General features: G+C 39.7%; 1 protein-coding gene across 1 annotated transcript in view; it reads left to right on the forward strand.

The window, feature by feature from the left end:
• The window catches only part of LOC138171530 (collagen and calcium-binding EGF domain-containing protein 1-like), a 349,937-nt gene that overhangs the window by 312,628 nt on the left and 24,082 nt on the right, over positions 1-13,227 (forward strand). The window contains exon 4 of the mRNA XM_069101053.1: positions 12,454-12,588. Within this exon, the coding sequence (XP_068957154.1) occupies positions 12,454-12,588 (135 nt within the window). The remainder of the gene's footprint in view (positions 1-12,453; positions 12,589-13,227) is intronic.

Here is a 13,227-nt window from a genome sequence, read left to right on the forward strand (position 1 = left end):
TCTCTCTCTCTCTCTCTCTCTCTCTGGCAAGTAAATCAAATAATAAAAATCAGGTGAGGCATAAAGTGGTGAAATATGTGCTTACCAAAAATATTTCCCACTCTGATGAAAGACATCCAGTGCAGAATCCAGGTCCAAGAAGTATTCCCTGCCAATAAGAGGTCTTCCAGATGCTGTTTGTGGATGGCATAGTGTTGATTGCATCAAACCCTTTAACATTTTGGAACTTCCTAAAAGAGATCTCTAATTACAGGAATTTAGCCTGTTCATCTTCACTGTAAAGACAGAATAGATGAAGAATGTCTGTTGCCCAGATTTCAATGTGCGTTTTTATGGACATCCAAGGGAGTTTGTCCATCAGTATGTAAATCTGAGACAGACAATACATATGGGCAACAAATTTGGTCCAGAGTCAGACAAGAAGAGAACAGGCTATATTACCTTTGGAAAACTGCAGGGCCCTTTACTAACTCCAAGCTTATTAGGAAAGTGAAGGTCAAACTTTTTTAAGTTTTAACATTCCATGTGCCAGCATGATATAGAATACAACTGCCTTTGAATAAATACCGAACACCTTTGAATGGAAGGTGTATGGTAGGTCTGAACAGGTTGCAACATATAACCAGTGTGAGATTCTGAGTAGAAGATGTCCCAAGAGTAAAAGATGTTCATCAAGGAATTCTATGATTAAAAAAAAAGATTTTAGGCAGGTCCTGAGGAAGACAAGTGAACAACCAGCATCCCCACTGTGTCAAGACAAAACAAGGAAGTCCTCCAGCCCAGTGGGTTGTACACCTGTGGTGAACTTATCAGAGAACATGGTCACAAGTCACACAGGATGGACAAACATAGAAGGTTTTCAATCTGGAAAATCTGGAAAGAAAGTTCTAAATTGAGGAAATCAAAGATCCACTATAGTATTTGAGTAGGGGGGTTGACAGATTACCATCTGAAAAGCTCATACCAATAAGTAGTTCCATTTGTAACGTGGTTGTTTCTTGAAGGTCTCATAACGCTGAATTTTATCATTTTAAGTTTTTGTTCTTTTGTTTAATTACCAGATTTTCATTATTATGTTTTATTGCCTTGCAAAACTCAATTATCTTTCTGGACTGTTCTACCTCCTCTGAAGCAACCTTGACCATGGGGAAATGCCTCCACTGGAGATGGAAGGTGTATGGTAGATCTGAGCAGGTTGGAACATATAACCATTGTGGGACTCTTAATAGAAGATGTTCCAAGAGTAAAAAAAAACATTCATCAAGGAATTGTATAATAAAAAAAAAGATTTTAGGCTTGTCCTGAGGATGACAAGTGAACTACCAGCATCCCCACTGTGTCAAGACAAAACAAGGAAGTCCTTGTTCTTTTCTGAGTTCTTTCCAAAGAGCGATTCCCTGGACAAAAGTGCCATTTTCATTGGTGGCCCAAGTCATGTTACCTTCACTCTCAGCTCAACACATCTACAGAGAGCTCTACCTCCTCCACAGCAGTCTTGGTCCTGAATGGGTACTCTTTCTTCCTTCGCCCCCATTCTTACCACTTTGCCTTTTCCCTTTATGATTTGTCTTCCATTGTAAGTTCCTTGAGTGTCACAAAAGTCTTGTTTTCTCATATCTTATATCTCCAGCTTTAATATAGTGCCTGGAACATAGTAAACACTTAAATGCCTTATCAATATAACAATTTGATGTGTAGACAATGTATCTTAACATTTTGGTTATCATTCCTCATTATCATAGATTTAGAACAACTTTTCTTTTAAAAGCTTATTGACTTTATTTAAGAGGATGAATTTTGTTTTAATGTAACAAATATGTATACATGCATACATAAATGTTTGACCAAAACCCAGACAACCTCACCAACACACAATGTGCATGTCTCAAAAACAGGTAAACAAAACTGCCAAAGAGTATGACTGCCATTATTAGTGTGTCACTTTTCACCTTTATGATTCACCAATCAGCAGAAATGAAAAATGGACAGTCTGGCTCAAAGTGTGGCGCCAACATTGTTATATTTGACCTGAGTTTTGTTGTCTTTTACCATTGTCTTTACATCGTTATAGAAAGTGTATGTGCTGTTCTCTTGGTTCTGCTTTCTTCACTCTGTCTCTTGACATAAGTTCTCTCATGTTTCTCTGAACTCCTTTAAACAACTTTCTAATGATTTTCAACAACTGGTATTATCTTCTTCAGAAAAGTGGGTGCTCATGAATATTTGTCCGTTGGAGGATAGATTATATACTTAAAGAAGGATGCCATATTTTTATCAGATTAACTATAAAGATTTTTCTCCAGGGTGTTTCTTTGGTTTTTTTTTAATTTTTCATATGCTGCTTTTTATTGTGAATATTCTTCTTCCAATAATTCCATTAATTTCTCCCAACATTTGATACATGGAAATTTTTTCTCTTGCATAACTTGGAACAAATACTTTTTTAATCTTCCAATTTTTTGTTTTTTTTTTTCAAATATTTACATCATTGATCCAATTGGGGATCAATTGATCCAATTGTTGTGATATAGAGTGTGAGGTATAGATTGCTACAATTTTTCACTATATGACAATTTTACTCATATTTATTGAATAATGCTTTTCTTCTGTAATATTTTATTCAAGTCTATTAAACACTAATCTCTTTAATACGTTGATTCTGCCTTACCTGGGCCCTTACTGCAGTAAGGAAATCTTCCATTCTTCTTTGGTTGTTTATCAATCCTACTTATCACACCTGTTATTACAAACTTTTCTCTTTGTTCCTAAGCTTCCCACAACCCCTCAGATAAAGATTTAACCTCATACTTTACGGGAAAAAAAATCGAGTTGTTTTGATTAGAGCTCCCTCTTCTACTCTGCACCTCCTCTCACATTCCTCTGATGTCATCCTCCACTATCTCTACCTTCACTTCAGTCTCTGATGAAGAGATTGCATTTTTTCTCCTCAAAGCCAACCCCTCTAATACGTCTTTGATGTTATCTCTCAATTTTCTTCAGCAAACTGAACCCATTATCACTCTCTTTCTCTCTCTCTCTCTCTCTCTCTCTCACACACACACACACACACACACACACACACACCTTCAATCTCTCTCTACTTATTGGTACCTCCCTGTTGCCTACAAACACATCCATACCTCCACTATCTTTACAAATTCGTCATTTGATTCTACCATCCTCACTAGCTGTCACTTCATATCTCTGCTCACCTCAGCTAAACTCCTTGAAAAAGTCACCTGTACTTAATGCTTCCCCTTGTTCCAAACCTTCTTCTATGTAGTTTTTCAACCTCATCATTTAAAGAAAGTTGCTCTCTAAAGTTACCTGTGTTGTCTTCACTAATACTTCTAATGACCTTTCCTCAGTCTTCATCTTTTTTGGCTTCTCTTCAGGAGAAGACATTTTAATCAGCCTTTTCTTTTAAATACGCTTCTCTGTTTTTCTCTCTTTAAATACTCCTCTCTGTTTTTATGACACTACTCTCTTGGATCTGTCTGACTGATCTTTTGCAGTGTCTTTTTCGGGATATTCAACCAAGTCACTCACAATACCTGTGGGTGTCTCCCAAGGTTCTGTTGTAGACTTCTCTTTTTCTTCTACACTCTCTCACATGGCGGTCTCATTAGCTGCCATGGTTTCAATAATCATGTCCATACAGATGATTCCTGGATCTATTTATCCATTCCTAGTTGTTCTCCTGAGATCATATCCTACATCTCCAACCACATATTAGACATTTTAAAATAGATGTCATACAGGCATCTCAAATTCCACGTCTAAAACAAAACTCTCTATCTTTTCTTCTGAAACTCTCCCCTCTTCTGAATTTCCTTACACTGATGAGGGTGCCACCACCCTCCCAGTCATCCATTTTACAGCCTTAGTAGCATTCTTCCCTTCTCACTCTCACTCACCCCCCATAACCAATTATTTGTCGTATCTTGTTATTTCTTCTTTAACAACATCTCTAGGATATTCCTCTTCTTTCCACTTATTACAGACACCAAACTAGCATTCAAGCCCTTCTCTATCACCTTTCACCTTCACTAATGCCATAACCTTCTAATTGGTCTCTCTGCCTCAGGTCTTTCTACACTCCCATCTTCTTCCATGTAGCTGCTGAAGAAATATTCCTAAAGTGTAGATTGATCCAGGTTACTACTATGTCTTCTTCCACACAAAATTCCAGTGTTTTACTATTATCTGAAGGATCAAATATTAGGATCCTTAGTATTTAAAGCTCTTTACACCTTCGTCCCTTCTTATAATTTCAGCCTTCTTACAGCTTACTCACCATCATACATTCTATGATACAATCATATAAGTCAACTTTCTGTACCTCCCATGTGATGCTCCATCTCCCACGTCTGTGCCTTTGTCCAGGCTCTCCTCCATGCCTATGATGCTCTCCTTCTTCTTAGAATACCTGGCTTCCTTCAAGACTCAGCTCAGATACCAGCTACTAGAGACTTCCCCTCAGAGGTTACTTTCCATCTACTCTGTATGGAACTCTGTGTGCGTGTGTGTGTGTGTGTGTGTGTGTGTGTACATAAAAATAGGTACTTTTAGTATCTATTTATATATATATCTATATATATATGTATATATTGTCTCCTCCAACAGACTGTAAGCTCCTTGAGGGTAGGGATTGTTTTTTCATTTTGGTATATCTCCATTTAGCACAATGCTTGGGACATAGTGTTTTAAAAATGCTAGTTGATTGGTTGATTATTTCTGGATTCTCTATTCTCTTCCAGTGATCTATTTTTATTTTTATCTACTACCAAACAGTTTTATTTATAATTAATATCTTATAATATATTTGAAATTTTGTAAGACTTTATTCATTTTATATGGTTCCTTTGATTTTATTGTTTATTTGTTTTATATTAATTTTATGGTTTTTATTCTATAAAATAACACTTTTGTATTTTCATTTGGTCCATAAATTAATTTGGGAAGCATTCAAGTTTTTACTATGCTATCTTGATATAATTTTGTGCAGAATTACATGTTCATTTGTATACTTCTTCCTGAATTTTTGTTACGGTCCTTGACCTATCAGTAACTTTTAATACTATGGACCATTTTATCCTCCCTCGGCTTCTGTGACACTACATTGTCATGAATTTCCTCCCACTTCTCATACTGTTCTTTATCTGTCTCATACAGGCAATTCACTTCCTATCTCTACCTTTTCTCTTCAATGTCTCTGTCCCCCAAGATTTTGGCTTGTGCCCTTTTATTTTTTCTCTATACTTTCTCCCTCATTTATCTCATCAATTCCCATGACATTTACTCCATGCATATGATTCCCAAATCTATTAACTCCAATTCCAACCTCTTCCCAGAGTTTTAATCCTATATTTCCAGCTTCTTTTTTGGATATTTTTATGGGAATATTCCACAAATACTTAACTCCATTTTTCTAAAACTGCACTCATTATTCCATATTATCCCAAATCTACCCTTCTCAATTTCTGTTTCTACTAATGGCGCCCCAATTCCAGGAATTCAGACTCCAACTTCAAGTCATCTTCGATTATTTCTTCTTCCTCTTTCCACATATCAAATCAGTCACCAAGACTTGGTTTTTTGTTGTTTGGCTTTTTATTTCTTTTTTTGCTTCTGTAAAGTCTCTTTCCATTCCTACAAGCTGCCTCATTTCCCCCCAGAATTTTACAGTTGGTCTCCTTGCTTCAACTGTCTTCCCTCTCTAATCTGTCTTCCACATTGCTGTCAGAGTGATACTCTTAAACCACAGCTCTGTCATTCTTCTAACCAGTAGGATCTAGTAGTTCCTTACTGCCTTCAGGGTCAAATACAAACTTCTTGGTTAGACTTTTCAAACTCTCCACAATCTGGCCCCAATTTACCTTTCTGGACTTATTAGAGATTACTCCCACTTAACTTCCGGTACACTATGGTTCCAGGCATACTGCCTTTCTTGATGTTGCTGACACATGGCCCGCATTTGTGTTGGCTGGCTCCCATGCCTGGAATGTACTCCCTCCTCAACCTCACCTCTTAAAATCACTTGTAGTTGTTCAGTCATTTCAGTTATATCTGACTCTTCATGACTCCCTTTGGGGTTTTCTTGGCAAAGATACTGGAATGATTTGCCACTTCCTTCTCCAGCTCATTTTACAGATGAGGAAATGGAGACAAACAGGGTTAAGTGACATGCCCAGGGTTACACAGCTAGCTAGTGACTGAGGCTGGATTTGAACTCAGGAATATGAGTCTTCCTGACTCTGGGTCCAGTTCTCTATGGCGCCACCTAGCTGTCTTAAAATCACTAGTTACCTGCAAAACTCAAGATACCACTGCCTACCTGGGATCTTTCCTGTTAGTGTCTCCCCACCCCCAACTATTACTTTGTATTCATTTTTTACATATTCTGTATATGGTTATGAATAACATGTAGAGTGTAAGCTCCTTGGCAGCAGGGAATGTTCAATTTTGTCTTTGTATCACCAGTGCTCACATAGTAACACACTCAATTTTTGTTGATTAGGCTGACTGGCAGCCTAGGTGTCAGCTACTAAGTGTGAGAGGCTACACTCAAATCTGGATCTGCCTGTCTCCTGGAGGTGCAATGGATGGTGCTGGACTTGGTGTTGGGTGGATCTGAGTTCAAATCTTGCCTCAGACGCTTAATTACTCTATGACTCTGGGCAGGTACCTGGGCACTTAATCTGTTTCAGTTATCTCATTTATCAAGTGGGAATAATAATAGCACTTACTTCACAGAATTGTTATGAAGATCAAATCATATGCCATGGATTGTGCTTTGGAAACCATAAAGTACCATCTAAATGCTAATTATTGTTGCTGTTATCATTATTCCAGGCTGAGGTAAACAATAAATGAAATAAATTTAATTTTTTAGAAAGAGGGCTGTGACCAAATCTTCAAGTCTAGGAATTTCCTCCCATCCCCTATTATCCTCCGCTGCCAGAAGGAAAGGACACGGTGAGCAGCAGAGTGGCTCATTCTAAACTTGTCAATAATGTTTCCACTGTGGGGAAACTCATTGGAAGGAAGTCATATTAGACAAGGTGGTGGAAAATGTCCAAGTTCAGCCAAGTGAAGCATCCAAGGTTATTTCCTTCCTTACAGGAATCTACCCAACTGGGATTCAGACCCTTGAATTTCTCCACTCATCCTAAGTGTCTCAGCCTTTTTTCTGTCTCCTAGCCCAATCAAAAAACCATAAATTTCCCATTAGAATCCATATTTAGTGGGGGATTGGATCGGAGCACTCCCCTTGGATTTGGGTAGGCCGTTGGGACATTTCTGGTGATGTGCACAGAGAAAGAAATGCAGAGCACAAGAAGTAGCCAGGAATTTCAGATCTAGTCCAAGGCCATCCAAGACAAAAAAATAGATTCTTACTGTTATATGTATGTAACTACTGGGGAGGAAGGAATAGGGCAATGAGAGAGAAAAAAAATCCTCTCCACCACTATTGGAAATCGAAGAAAGAGTTGGCACTGACTTTGTCCCAGCAAAGAGGCTGTCTCAAAAGAGTCCAGAAACCACCTCTCCTTACACCTTATGAACCAGTCTTCTTTGGCTCAGTTCCCTCCATAGGGAACAACAAGAAACCAATAAGGAAGCTTTAGTTTGATTTACCCTTTTGCAGAGGAATAAAACATATAGTCGCCAAATATGGCCCAAAGAAATGCCCAGAGTAGGGGATCCATCCATCCCACCATTCATGAATTTCCATTTAAATGACTTAGCTGGTTTTCCTTCCTCTATGTCCCCTGGCATTCTACTGGCTTTTACTTACACATCATAAGGATCATGGCTTAGTGTATACAGAAAAAAACTATGATATTGTGGGTATGTGAACCTCCTCCACTGATGCGAATTACAAATCACCTAGAATTTCATAGGTTTATAGGACCTAGGGCTGAAAAGAAACTTTGTGATCATCCAACCCCTTCATTTTATAGATGAGGAAACTAAAGCCTAGGAAAGTTAAGTGACTTGCCCAAGGTCGTACAAGGGGTGACAGAGGCCAGATTCAAGCACAAATCATCTAGTTCCAAAGACAATAGTTTTTCACTGTACCGTTTCTGCCTCCAAGTTAATACACTTCAAGAGTTACTGAGGCTCAGAGAGGTAAGTGGCACTTGAACCCATTACCTCCAAACTTCAGCTTCAGCATGCTATACACTTTGCTATGATGCCTTTATAGATAAGTGAATGGAAACCCCACTCATCTGACCCCTCTCCTTCCTGTGCCAACAATAGTCAAATTGGCATAAGAGTGATCATCAAAGCTATGGTCAAGCTAAGTGCTCTTTACCTCTCCTTCCCTGGCAGATGCTGACTGATGACCACATCTGGCAGTACACAGCAGTGGAAAATAATGCATGGTTGCCAATAGTTAAAAGCTTTATAGAGCAAGAAAGTATAGCTCTGGAATAAGAGAAAACACAGAACTTTGTCTGTGTGGCAGTGATGCTTAGTCAGAGTCAAGCATGCCTGACTGAGACCAAGACTTCTCAACGGAAATTCACGATTCACCCTAGATATCACTTGGTGACTCCTCAGAGAAGAACCCTTTTGGAATTAGAGAAGGGGGAGTTGCTGGCACCCCTTGTGGAATGGCCGCTGATTCCACAAAACTCGTGGTTGTGAGGAACAAAATCAAGCCTAAGGAATTTCCTAGTCCGTGGTTCAGAGAATCAAAAGTCTAGATCTTAGAGATCATTTAATCCAACTCCTTCATTTTACAGATGAGGAAACTGAGGCCCAGAGAGGTTAAGTGTCACCTGGCTCAGAATCTGAACCTAGGTCCTTTGACTCCAAAAGCAGTTCTATTGTACCACACTGCCCAATGTCAAGGTCATCTTCTGTTACAGCAGCCTCTCCTCCCACATCATAGCTAACAGCCCACCCATATTACCTTCACTCCATGGCAGAATGAAGCCAGACTTGGAGCTTCCAAGAACAGTTTGTCTGTCAGCACTTATAGGGTAGTAAAGTGATTAATGAGACCTTGGACATGAGTCTGGAGTAAATTGTTCATATTTACTACCTGGGTTAGAGCCAAGCACCCTGCAAAAAAAGTCCACTCACTAAATTTATGAGAACTGAGAGATGTACAAACTCTCTCAGCTAGGTAGAACCACTGCTCAGATTAATCCAGTTTTATAAGCCAGGGCTAACTGCCCTATCCTGCCCAAAAGCCATAAGCTCCTCATAAGGACCCACTGTCAGCTCTTGTGTGGAAGGCCTCCTTTGAATTTTTCCCAATCAGACTTGTCACCTTTACTCCTATGTGAGAACAGCCAAGTCAGAGAGAGGTTCTTGGCTAACCCCAGCTTTCAGTTTGAAAGTGGAAAACATGACCCATAACACTGGCCTCGTCTGCCTTCAGATCAGCGAGACAGAGGGAAAAGAGCCCTTGGGGGAGCTGAGCAATGGTGATGACTCTGCTGCTCGATCCAGTATGTGCAGGAAAGGGTAGGTGAACAAGTCGGTGGTCCAGTGGGTAGCATTGACTCGGAGTCAAGATCTGATTGCAGATCTCTTAGACACTTACTAGTCATGTGACCTCTGGACAAATACTTATATTTATATATTATGTATAATAACTGTCTCAGTCTCAGTTTCCTCATAAGTAAAGTGGGGATGACAATAATATCTATATCTCAGGGCAGGTAGGTGGCACAAGGGATAGAGTACTGGCCCTGGAGTCAGAGGAGGACCTGAGTTCAAATGTGTCCTCAGACACTTAACTAGCTGTGTGATCCTGGGCAAGTCGCTTAACCCCGATTGCCTCACCAAAATGATAATAATGATAATAATAATCTATGTCTATATGTCAGGGTTGTTATGAGAATCAAATACATATGTAAAATGCTTTGTAAACCTCAAAAGTACTATGTAAGTGGTAGCGGTTATTACTAACTCAGGGCATGGAATGCCATCCCCATCCTATGGTACTCGTTGCTCATCCACCACCTTAGCTGGCAAACCAGACCACCATGGCTTCCCTGGCCCCAAACCACTTTGAGTTTATTTGGAAAAAAAGCAACTATCAGCCTTCACAAATGTACCAACTTCTTCATCCCAGAAGTCTTCTATTTTCAGTCCTCTGCCCTTGAGAAAAGCACACAGCAGGTCTGTCAGAGGAGACCAGGGTTGGCAAGGGTTATAAATTTAGAGCTCTAAGGAACTGCAGAAGCCAGGTGGTTCACCTTCCCTCCCCATTTTTCAGATGTGAGGAAATTGAGGCACAGGTTATTGAAGTAAATGATTTGTTCAAGATCATACAATATGTCTCAGAGGTGGCATTTGAACCCAAGTCCTCTGATTTCAAAGCCAGTAATCTTTCCACTGAGCCATGTTCCTTCTCACCACCATACTCTGAAAATCTCAATCTTGTTCTCCCTCTGTGGGTCCAGGAGAAGTACACCAGCTAAGTTTTGCTGCTCTTAGGTATGCCAGAGAATAAGAGTATTTATGGCAAGGGAAGGGCAGGTCTTAATGGTATCGTTGGAGTAGTAGACAGTGTCATGATTCACAAGATGGAAAATGCCAATGCCTCTGTCCATCAGTGCCCAGAAAAAGGGTACCAGTCTCCCTACCCAGGCAGGAGCCCTCGTTGTACAGAATTTAAATAAATGGGATCTCTATTGGGAGGAAAACATTGTATTCAGTTTTTTTTTTAAAGTCCAACCCTGGATTTGTATGTATTGTTGGTGTGTGAATTCGAGCAAATGCCTCTACCTTCCAGGGCCTCAATTTCCTTCTCTGAAATTAGAGGATAGAACTAGCGAGCCTTTAAGATCTCTTGCAGCTCTAAGCCTCTAACCTGGCATTGTAACAGAGGCTCCTGGGGAGGAGCTAGGTGATGCAGTGAATAGAGCACCTGCCTTGAAGTCAGGAGGACCTGAGTTCAAATGTGGTCTCAGACATTTAACACTTACTAGCTATGTGACCTTGGGCAAGTCACTTAACTCCAGTTGCCCTGCCTTCCCCCCTCCAAAAAAAAGCCAAAAAAAAAAAACCCCAACAAAAAAAACAAAGGTCCCTGGGACCTGTACAAGGCAGAGCCAGGGACCAGAACTGCTGATGAATTATTAGAGCTAGGCAAAGTTAGGTAGGATATTATGTGATAAATTCCATCTTACAGTGTTTTGAGGAACACCAGCAATTCAGGTTAAACTTAATTCCTTCCTTCTTCTTAGACTAAATTTCTTATTCCCTTTTCCTAAGTTGGAACCAGTTTGGGGAAACATACTTTAAAAGACTTTTCTCTAAACATTTTTGATTATGTATTCCTATCAGCTAGAAAAACAAACAAAAAACAGAGCTCATATCCCCAGTATATATATATTAACTTATATATAAATTATATATGATATATGTATATATAAATATGCTCACCACTGTCCCAATAATTGTGTCCATTATAAAAATTACTAAAATCAAAATACAAAATGAGATAAAGATGAAATAACATTTGATTCTAGAATCAATGGGGAGCCCCTGGAGTTTTTGAGTAGGGGTGTAGCACAATCAGACCTGTGCTTTGGGAAAATAATTTTGGCAGCTAAATAGAAATTGCTTTGGAATGGGGAGAGACTGGAAATAGGGAGAAAGTCATTTCAATACTGTAGGTGAGAGGTGGTAAGGACTTGAACTATGGTTGTGGCTTTGTAAATAGAGAGTGGGGGAGGCCCTCAGAATGTGCTCAACTTAGTAGTTCCTTCAACTGAAAAAAGGAAGTTTAGAAGGAGAATGGGTTTGAGGGGAAATAAAACATAATCATATGTGTGGTGCATATTGTGATCCATGCATGCTTGATCATCCTTCTTGTCTATCCTACTCAAAATAAAAAAGGGGGAAGTTGGCCCCTTATTCAGCAGTCACTGACCCGAAAGCCAAATCCACCCTCTACTAGGTACCTGCTACAGCCAAGAATTGATCTGGGAAATGGGGAAGGGTATTCTGGGTGAGGAGAATTTTCCCAATGGCACCTGTATAGTTACAACGGTGGGTACTCAAGTAATATTTATGTTATAACTATCCCAAGGGACCAATTCATGGGGGAGAAGGGAAGAGGTTGCAAATTTGCACATTAAGGGGAGGCAGCAAAGTGGAGAAATGTTGGTGTAAAATAGTAGTTGTTGTTTTAGAGATGGATCCCATGATTGTCTGTCAAGGGAGGGTAGAATGTGACCCATCTTCCCAACCTTCTGATTGGTTGATCCCATTATCCATTGCCTATTGGTTCTGCCACTGCCCCCTTTGAGTCAAATCACAATCTTCTGGGGCACTATCCTCCACTTTGGAGACCACTGTTCTAAAATATTAGTTCTCCATTTTCTGCCTTTTAATCATATATTCTCAAAATATCACAGTCCCTAGTGTCATGGGATTATTGTTGCCAATGATTTTGTATATTGTTTGTCCATCTTCCAGATTATGATGTATGTTCTGAGGCTCCTTGTGAACAGCAATGCACAGATAACTTTGGCCGAGTTCTATGTACCTGCTATCCAGGGTACCGGTATGACCGGGAAAGACACAGGAACAAAGTGAAGCCTTACTGCTTAGGTATGTCGGGTAAATGCTTGAGTTTGCAACTTTTGAGGGATTTACTTCATCTTACATAGGCTTCTCCATTGGTCAAACACTTTTTTGTAAGGTCTCTAAGGACTAAGAATTTTACTAACCTTTGACTCCTCTCCCTAAGTCTTCAAATCTGCGGGATGGCATCTCACTTAGAAGTATACTAGTTGTGACTATTATATGTAATTATGGAAACACCCACAGTGCCTCTCAGACTGCTTCCAGGAAAATTTCATGTATACAGCTGATACCATTTAACTACTCAATAACAAATAAATAGAGGGAAGAGGAAAAAGAAACAGATTCATCATGAAATTGAAAATAGATGATAAAGAAAGTTTTGAGCCAGAGAACCAAATAGAAATAAGCTTGCCCTTAGATTAGCTGTAGAGCACAGGCAGCTTAAAGAAGAAGAGACTAGCATGTGGTGGGCAGCTTAGAACCAAGGGAAAGGAAGCTAAGGAGGCCAACATTCTGATCTGTGACTGAAGAAGTCATTAAAACACAATCTTGTCCGCCCACTGTCACACAAACCTATCCAGGGACTACATGCCAGTGCCATCATTTGCTGGCTTCCTAAGTTTTGTGGCAAATAGCTTATGGTCAACTATACAAGGGAAGGAG

This window comes from Petaurus breviceps, unplaced genomic scaffold, assembly GCF_028583685.1.
Source record: "Petaurus breviceps papuanus isolate PSGF00001 unplaced genomic scaffold, PetGlider_PUasm1.0 128, whole genome shotgun sequence".
Taxonomy (NCBI): Eukaryota; Metazoa; Chordata; class Mammalia; order Diprotodontia; family Petauridae; genus Petaurus; species Petaurus breviceps.